Source organism: Myotis yumanensis, unplaced genomic scaffold (genome assembly GCF_028538775.1).
Source record: "Myotis yumanensis isolate MYYU_CA2020_CCGP unplaced genomic scaffold, mMyoYum1.0.hap1 SCAF_24, whole genome shotgun sequence".
NCBI classification, from domain to species: Eukaryota; Metazoa; Chordata; class Mammalia; order Chiroptera; family Vespertilionidae; genus Myotis; species Myotis yumanensis.
Window position 1 is genome coordinate 4,261,277 of NW_027223775.1, and position 9,777 is coordinate 4,271,053.

General features: G+C 49.4%; 1 protein-coding gene across 1 annotated transcript; it reads right to left on the reverse strand.

Moving 5' to 3' along the window:
• Positions 1-7,239: 7,239 nt before the first annotated feature.
• On the reverse strand, positions 7,240-8,647 carry LOC139000546 (nuclear factor interleukin-3-regulated protein-like). The gene has a single exon (XM_070402692.1). The coding sequence runs from the start codon at positions 8,645-8,647 to the stop codon at positions 7,274-7,276; it is 1,374 nt and encodes a 457-aa protein (XP_070258793.1). The 3' UTR covers positions 7,240-7,273.
• Positions 8,648-9,777: the final 1,130 nt, after the last annotated feature.

Consider the following 9,777-nt stretch of genomic DNA (forward strand, 5'->3'; position numbering starts at 1 on the left):
TCCAAACACCATTTAATGAATAGACTGTCTTGACTCCACCATATGCTACTGCGTCCTTTGTCAACAAATTACAAGTGCTGGTGAGGATGTAGAGAAAAGGGAACCCTAGCACACTGCTGGTGGGAATGAAGACTGGTGCAGTCATTATGAAAAACAGTATGGAGTTTCCTCAAAAATTAAATGTGGAACTGCCATTTGACCCAATGATCCCACTTCTAGGAATATACTCTAAGAAACCTAAAATCCAATCAGAAAGAATATAAGCACCCCTATGTTCATAGCAGTGCAATTTACAATAGCTAAGATCTGGAAAGAGCCCAAGTGCCCATTTGTGGTTGAGTGGATAAAAAAAGCTGCAGTACATTTATACCATACATAGCAGCAATAAAGAACACTCTCTTACCCTTTAACACACTACAGAGGAACCTGGAGAGTATTATGCTAAGCAAAATAAGTCACTCAGATAAGACAAATATCACATGATCTCATTCATAGAGAACAAAATAAACTGGTGAACAAAATAGCTCCAGAGACACAGAAGCATGGAACAAAGAGTCAGATCTCAGAGGGAAGGTGGGATTGGTAGGAAGAGATTAACCAAAGAATTTATATGCATAACCCATGGACACAGACAATAGTGTGGTGAAGGCCTGGAGTGGGTGGAGCCAAAAAGGGGTCAATGGGAGAAAAAAGGGGACATTTGTAATACTTTCAACAAAAAGATAAATTAAACACACAACAAAAAAGAGGCTTTATATGATCTTAGTCTCCTTTTCAATATCCTGGAGGCATATCTGGAACAATAGTTGTAGTACTGAATATACTCTAGTGTCAATCTTTTTTTTTTTTTTAATTAAATCTTTATTGTTCAGATTATTACAATTGTTCCTCTTTTTTCCCCCCATAACTCCCCTCCTTCCAGCTCCCACCCCACCCTCCACCCTCACTCCCCACCCACTGTGTTCATCCATAGGTGCATGATTTTTGTCCAGTCACTTCCCGCATCTCCCACACCCCTTTTCCCCCCAAGAATAGTCAGTCTATTCCCTTTCTATGTCCCTGATTCTATTATAATCACCAGTTCATTCTGTACATCAGGTTATTTATTCACTTGATTCTTAGATTCATTTGTTGATAGATGCATGTTTGTTGTTCATAATTTGTATCTTTACCTTTTTCTTCTTCTTCCTCTTCTTAAAGGATACCTTTCAGCATTTCATATAATACTGGTTTGGCGGTGATGAACTCCTTTAGCTTTTCCTTAACTGTGAAGCTCTTTATCTGACCTTCAATTCTGAATGATAGCTTTGCTGGATAAAGTAATCTTGGTTGTAAGTTCTTGGTATTCAGCACTTTGAATATTTCTTGCCATTCCCTTCTGGCCTGCAAAGTTTCTGTTGAGAAATCAGCTGACAGTCGTATGGGTATTCCCTTGTAGGTAATTGAGCCTCTTTCTCTTGCTGCTTTTAAGATTTTCTCTTTGTCTTTTGCTCTTGGCATTTTAATGATGATGTGTCTTGGTGTGGTCCTCTTTGGATTCCTTTTGTTTGGGGTTCTCTGCGCTTCTTGGACCTGTAAGTCCATTTCTTTCTCCAGATGGGGGAAGTTTTCTGCCATTATTTCTTGAAATAGGTTTTCAATATCTTGCTGTCTCTCATCTTCTGGCACTCCAATAATTCTGATATTAGACCGCTTAAAGCTGTCCCAGAGGCTCCTTACACTATCTTCACACTTTCGGATTCTTTTTTCATTTTGCTTTTCCCATTGGGTGTTTTTTGTCGAATCTTTGGTTTGATTATTGTGCTCCTCTGGTCTGCTATTGGGTATAATATTCTTTATTTCAGTCCGTGTATGCTTACTTTCTAATTTCTTTATCGTAGCATCGAGGGTCTCATTAGTTTTCGTGAGGTTCTGCACAAATTTATGGCAAGCCCTCAAAATTGCGATTCTTAGCTCCATATCCTCCATTTCTGTCATGTTTTTTTGTCTCCGCATCTTTTATGCTTTCTTGGTGCACCCCCTTGTGGTCTCTGTGCGCAGTCTTGTTCTTGCCAAGCCTTAATTGTTGTAGTTAACACTAGAGGGGTTTGACCACCAGGCCGACTGGCTATAGGAATCAGCTGTATGGAAAACGTCTGCCTTCTGGGGAGGCGCTAATCCAGCCTTTGCCTGAGGCGATCGGCAAATGGCTGTGCGCAGGGTTTGGGCGGGGCGGGCTCAACAGGGCAGGCGGAGGGAGCAGTTATGGCCACGCTCAGTCCTGTTCCCAGAGGCTCTGCTTCTCAGAACCCCGGCAGCCGCTGCAAACTTCGGAGAGAAAGCTGCCCTCAGGTTCCAACTGATGCCGGATAATCCCGCTTCTCCCGTTTGAGTCTGGGTCCCTAGAGACTCGCCCGGATCTGGAGCCCAGAGTCTGAGACTCACTCCCGACAGAAAACGACAACCGCGCCCTCAGCCACCAGCCCGCTTTGCGCACGCACCTCGGTACCTTTGTATTTTCCACACTGCGCCGCCTCTGAGTCTCGATTTGCTGTTCTCTTTCCTTCTAGTTGTAGAGTCTCTCTTCAGCCAGCCTTCCTGTGATTCTGGGTGATGTCCGTTCAGTCTTTTAGTTGTATTTTTGAAATGGTTGTTTGCGGCAGCGGTCTCCGGTGTTTACCTACGCCGCCATCTTCAACTCTAGTGTCAATCTTTTATGATGATTTCTGTATTAATGCAAATCACATTTTTGTGAGTCAACTCTATGGATTTTTTAAATGCATAAACATGGGTCTTAGCAGATAACATGCTGAGGAGATCATATCCACAAGTATTTTGCCATAAGTATCAAACTTTTCAGAGCTGTGTCCTTTTTGAAGATTCATTTTAATTACCAAGATCTTCTTCTCTGTCATTCATCCCTGTGCCTGACATTTTCAGTAATGTAGGACCAGTTTACCATCACTGCCAAAACACTAGTAGAGGGTTCCAACTTCCTGGTCAGGAGAAGAGGCAAAGGACTAATTCACATAAATAAACAACTGTTCTAAAGCCACAAGTTTAAGGAACTTTTTGATGAAGTCAATGAGTCTTTGGATGGTTCGGTTCACTCTACAGCCCTCTTTTTTTTTTTTTTTTCATTATAGAGGTGTCTCCCACAGCCTTTAGCTTAAGGATATCAATTTTGTGTGTGTGTGTGTGTGTGTGTGTGTGTGTGTGTGTGTGTGTGTGTCGCTGGCTAGTTCCTCTGTTCTGGGGAGACTTACGGGGAAGAAGAGGCCTGGGGCATGGCTGTTCCTGGGGAGAATGTCCATAGGCCCTTTGCCAACCCACCACACCTGAAGGAGGGAGCAGGAGCATGGCCTCCGGCTCCTCAGCCATCTTGTTGAGTGGGAGGCAAGAGAGGAAGTGGGGAGCTCAGTGTGCAATAGGCGGGCCTTGCATCAGGAAGTCGCTAGGCTGGTGAAGACGATGAAAGGGTACCCAACTTTACAGTGAGAGCTGGAATTGCTGGCTACCTTCTATGTTGAGCCTGTGGAACCCTGACCATTAATACTGCTACTAATGTTTTTCCACAGCAACCCGCCGTGGGCAGGGTAGGGCGGTCTGTGTGACAACAGACCTTGGAGCACAAAGGAGCCCTTCTCTTTTTAATATTTTTGAGGAAACGCCATACTGTTTTCCTTATTGGATGCACCTATCTGCATTCCCATTAGCAGTGAACTAGTGTTCTATTCCATTTTCTCCACATCCTCACCAACATTTGTTGTTTGTTGATTTTTTTATGATAGCCAATTTTACAGGTGTGAGGTGATATCTCATTGTGGTTTTAATTTGCATTTCTCTGATGATTTGTGACTTTGGGAATTTTTTTATGTCTCTTGGCCATTTTTATGTGTTCTTTGGAGAAATGTCTATTGAAGTCTTCTGCCCATTTTTAAGTTGGAGTTTGTCTTCCACTTGTTGAGTTGTATGAATCACTTCATATATCTTACATATTAATCCCTTATCATATGTATCATTGGCAAATATGTTCTCCCATATAATGGGTTCCCTTTTCATTTTGATGGTGGTTTCTTTTGCTGTGCAGAAGCTCTTTATTTTGATGTAGTCCCATTCATTTATTTTCTCCTTAGTTTCTTTGCCCTAGGAGATGTGTCCATAAACATATTGCTATGTGAGATTTCTGACACTTTATGCCTATGTTTACCTCTAAGGTTTTTATGGTCTCACTAGTGACCTGGTGCACAATATTTGTGCAGGGAGTGGGGGTTCCCTCAGCCCAGCCTGCACCCTCTCCAATTGGGGACCCCTTTGGGGATGTCTAAACCAGCAGTCCGACATCCCTCTTGCAATCTGGGACCACTGGCTCCTAACCACTCACCTGCCTGCCTGCCTGATTGCCCCTAACTTCCTCTGCCTGCCTGCCTGATCGCCCCTAACCACCTCTGCTTGCCTGATCACCCCAACCACTTCTGCCTACTTTCCTGATTGCCCCTAACTGCTCCCCTGCTGGCTTGATTGCCCCTAACTGCCTCTGCCTCACCCCGCACCCAGGACCCGGGCTTCCATCCCTTGGGCCAGCCACAGGCACTCAGGACCTAGGCCAGCTTCACCCAGACTGGCCACAGCTGCAGGGGACCATGGGTAGATGGCTTTGCCCAGGCTGCAGCCTCAAGCACCAGGGACCACAGGGCATGCGGCTTGTCCCTCTCCTGGGCTGCAGGCGCAGGTGCAGCTGCTGGTGCCCAGGACTCTGGGGGCGGGGGGGTGGTTTGTCCCTCTCCCAGGCTGCAGCCTGGCTGGTCCCCATCCCTCTCTCCCCAGTGTTGAGTGTCTGATCCATTATGGCATGATGGCATGAGGGCATGATGACTATTTGCATATTAGCTCTTTATTATATAAGATTTTAACTTGTCATGGTCTATCTTTAAGTGGATATTATACCACTTCACATCTTGTATAGAAACTTCACTGTAACAAAATTTCATTTTTTCTGGGCAATCTTTGTGCTATTGATGTCATGTACTTTACTTTCACAGATGTTGTATAACTGACATTACATTATTATTTGTTTAAATAGTTAATTATCTTTAAATATATTTAAATAATAAGAAACTTCTATTATATTTTTTCCTATGCATTTGCTGTCTTTGGTGTTTTCCATTTCTTGGCATAGATTGTTATTTCTTTTTTTGTTTGTTTGTTTGTTTGTTTGTTTTTTTTAAATATATTTTATTGATTTTTTACAGAGAGGAAGGGAGAGGGATAGAGAGTTAGAAACATCGATGAGAGAGAAACATCGATCAGCTGCCTCCTGCACACCTCCTACTCCTGCGGGATGTGCCCGCAACCAAGGTACATGCCCTTGACCGGAATCGAACCCAGGACCCTTCAGTCCACAGGCTGATGCTCTATCCACTGAGCCAAACCAGTTACGGCGATTGTTATTTCTATCTGGCAAAATTTTATTTCCACTTGCAGGACTTCTTTTAAGATTTATTACACTACAAATCTGCTGGTGATAAAAAAAATCAATCTTTTATATATGAAAAATATATTTTAACTATTTTTTAAAATATTTTTACTCAGTTTAGAATTATAAATTGAGAGGATTTTTCCCCCCCTTGTGAGTACTTCAATGATGTTGCTCTACTATCTTCTCCCTTACACTGTTTCTGATGAGAAATCTTTTGTAATCCTTATGTTTATTCCTGTGTATAGTGTGTCTCTTTTCTTCTGACTACTTAAAAGATTTTTCTTTTCATCATTGGTATTGAGCAACGTGATTTTTATGTGTCTTGATGTAGCTTTCTTTATGTCCTGTGCTTGCTATTCACTGAGCTTTTTTGACTGTGGGTTTATATTTTTTACTATAATTTGCCCAATTTGGAAATTTTTGAATCATTCTTTCTTCAGATGATTATATATATACTAGAGGCCCAGTGCACAAAAATTTGTGCACTCGGGGGGAAAGGGGGTTCCTCAGCCCATCCTGTGCCCTCTCCCAGTCTGGGACCCCTCGGGAGATAATGACCTGCTGGCTTAGGCCTGCTCCCGGGTGGCAGAGGGCAGGCCCAATCCCTGGATGCAGCCCCTGGTCGGGCACAGAGCAGGGCCCATCAGGGGGGTTGGGGCTCCATACCCTGTCACACACAGGGCAGGGCCCATCAGGGGGTTGAGGAGCTCCCCTCTGTCACTCACAGAGTAGGGCCGGTAGGGGAGTTGGGGCACCACCCCCTGTCACACACAGAGCAGGGCGGATCAGGGGGTTGGGACGCCGCCCTCTATCACCCACAGAGCAGGGCCGATCAGGGGGTTGGGGCGCCGCCACTGTCACACTCAGGGCAGGGCCGATGGGGAGGTTATGGTTCTACCCTGTCACACACAGAGCAGGGCCCGTGGGGCGGGGGGGGGGGGAGGGTAGTTGGGGCGCCGCACCCTGTCACACATGGAGCAGGGCCCATGGGGGGGTGGGAGTTGGGGCGCCGCACCCTGTCACACACAGAGCAGGCCGATCAGGGGGTTTGGGCGCTGCCCCGTCACGCTGATCCGGTGCCAGGAGGCCTCACGGCTCCGCTGATCCCGGTGCTGGGAGGCATATTACCCTTTTACTATATAGGATAGAGGCCTGGGGGCAGGCTGGTTTGCCCTGAAGGGTGTCCTGGATCAGGGTGGGGGTCCCCACTGGGGTGCCTGGCCAGCCTGGATGAGGGGATGATGGCTGTTTCCAGCTGGTCACACACCCTTCAGGGTGGGGGTCCCCACTGGGGTGCCTGGCCAGTCTGGGTGAGGGGCTGAGGGCTGCTTTCAGGCTGGCGATTGTTGATTGAAGCTCCCAACCGCTCCTTTTTATTTTATTCTGGGCCAGCTTTAGCTCTGGCTCTAGCTCTGAGAGCAGGTATCTGGTTTGTTTCGGTTCTATAATCGAAACAATGTATAACTCTAGCTCTGAGATCCCGGCCTATATTTGTTAGAATGTTTCTTTCTTTTTTTTTTTTTTCTGTGTTTGTCACCAATTCTTTATTGAAACTGGTAACTTCCACACTTTCTAATAGAACAAAAAAAATAATGTTCAGTATCTACAGTCTTTAAATGGACTATTTGACTATACACAAGGCAGGGTGATAACACAATCTAATCTTCATAATAATTTGTGCAGAAAAAGAGACCTGACAGACAACGTGTGAACAGTACAGTGAAATGACATCACAGGTCCAGTGAAACAGCCTGATACAGAACGCACGCATGGCAGCCAGGGACGCCTCCCCGGGAGAGGCTGGTCAGTAGTAATTCACCCCGAGTCGGAAGCAGAGATCTGGTGTGTGGCTATAAGTCTCTTAAGCGAGACCACCTCTGCAGATAGGTTTGCTATGCCCTGCTTCAAAAACAAGTTCTCTGGGTCGGACACTTTGTAGCCATTGTCTTTCATTTCAGCAACTCCGGTCTTGAAACCGTTCTGAGTTTTGCCCGTAAGTTCTCTCTGGTGCCAGTGTTCCGACCGGAGAGACCAATCTTGGATGTTAGTCACTTGCACTGAAAAAGGTGTGAGCGGGGGATGGCCCGCACTTGGGGCACCGAGCTTCTCCAGTCCGAAATGCCTCCTGGCCGTCGCGCCAAGGGGCAAGGGAAGTTTGTGAGCGGCCTCAAAGTCAGCGTCCAGCGCCTCTACTTTGATCTGCATGGCTTTGGCTTTAATGCGGAGCTTGTGTGGCAAAGCGGAGGAGTTCGCTTCCGGGACTTTAACCACCGTGGCATGCCCATGCTGCAGCTCGAGGGGCGAGTGGATCGGGCCTTTGGGAACCTGCTGCTCGTCTTCTCCGTCCGAGGACTTTCCCACGGCACCATCATCGGTTTCCGACGTCCTCGGGGAGTTGCTGGAGGACCGGCTGGCCGGCAGGAGAGGCGGGGAGTGTGCGTAGGCAGGGAAAGAGCTGCCCACGTAGTTCTGATACACGGCCGCCCGGTAGGCGCCGGGGTCGTCCCGGGGCTCTCGGGCATAGCCCTCCAGTTCCACCGGCTCCTGCTTGATGGCCTGCAGCTTGCCGGCAGGACTCGGGCAGCCGCTCTGGCTCTGCAGGGCGCCCTCCCGCGCCGGCTCCAGGGAGCCCTCGGCGCCCTCGGCCCGCGCGCCCTGCGGCGAGTGCCTGATGACCGAGACGCAGCTGCTGGCCGCCGGCTCGTCGGTGAAGCCCCCGCTGGCCGCGGCCGGGTAGTCTTGGAAGTACACGGCCGCGGAGTTCCTGAGCTTCTGGATCTCTTGGGCATAGGCCGTGGAGCTGATTAAACCGAACTTCAATTTCAGGGAAAGCAGCTCAGCTTTCAGAGTGGCGTTCTCTTCTCCCAGGGCGATTAGTTTGTTCTCCAGCACGAGGTCGTTCAGCCGGCGCTTCTCCCGGGACCTCTTGGCAGCTTCGTTGTTCTTCCGCCTCTTCTCCCAGTACATGGCGTCTTTCTTTTCATCGGGGATGAACTCCCGCTTCCGCCGGCACGCGGAGGCCTTGCCTTTGCCCACACTCCCTTCACCCAGAAGCAGCTCCTCTCCCGTGGACAAGTCTTCGGAGACGTCAGTCAAGGCCGAACTGAGCACCACCACCTTGTCCGCGCTGCAGCCCGGGTCCAGCGAGGCCTGCTCCTTCTTGATGGCCTGCATCTTCCTCAGCTGCATGGGAGACGCGTCCGGGCGGTGCCGCCGTCCCCGTCCCCGGCGCTCTCAGATGCTGTCCGCCCTGGGCTTCAGCATCCATCCATGTCCCTCCTCCTGTCCGCCTGCCCTGCCCGGGACAGTCTCCCGCTCTCCCGCCGAGGGGAGTGGGGTCCAGGTGACCGTGTTCCTGCTCACGGGCCGGCGAGCAGGGCGGCGGGGAGAAGGAACGGGGGCGGGAGCGGGCCGGCGGCACTTGGGCTCGGGCTGGGGCCGGGCTCCCGCCGGAGGCGGGTGGCGCGCAGGTCAGGGGCGCCGGGGCCACGCCGGGAGATGTGTGTTAGTAGGTCGGTTCCCAGTCACCGCCCGCCAGCCCCACCGAGACGGGCGACCAGGCCCCAATCGCCGCGCCCGCACCCGCCCCGCCCGCCGCCAATGGCCCCGGCTGGGGGGGGGCGGGCTCTGGCGGCCTGTTAGAATGTTTCAAACTGCCAGCTCAGAGGCCGGCAAGTGAGGCGGGGAACGTTGGAGTCTGCAGTCACTGAAGCAAGCAAGCCTCATGTTCGCTTTCAGCTGCCTGGCTGCCAGCCGCCATCTTGGCTGACAGTTAATTTGCATAAGGATATGCTGATTAGCCAATGGGAAGGGTAGTGGTCATACGCCAATTACCATGTTTCTCTTTTATTAGTGTAGACAAGTTTGGGTCTCTAGAGGAAGCTGGAGAGGAAGAGGAGTGAACCAAACCATAGGGTCAGGACCTTGGCAGGCATTGAATGTGGGGACGGCCAGCAGGGTCATCCCTGCAGTGGCCAGTTCATGACCAGCTGCCTGAGACTGGCTCGTTCCTGGGCTGGGGGATTTCATGCATCTTCTCCGTGCTGCCGGCAGCCAGGCAGCTGGAAGCGAACATGAGGCTTGCTTGCTCCAGTGACTGCAGACTCCAAAGTTCCCGCCTCACTTGCCGGCCTCTCAGCTGCAACTCTAAGAAACTATATACTATGATGCAAATAAGAAGTTAAACAAACCCCCAGAAACCGGCTTTCAGTCAGCTGGCCTTTAGCAACATTGTATCGATGTTTTCAGCGGCCAGGCCTCAGAGCTAAAGCTGGCCCAGAATTAAAAAAAAAAAAAAAAAAAAAGGAAACAAGGAGCGG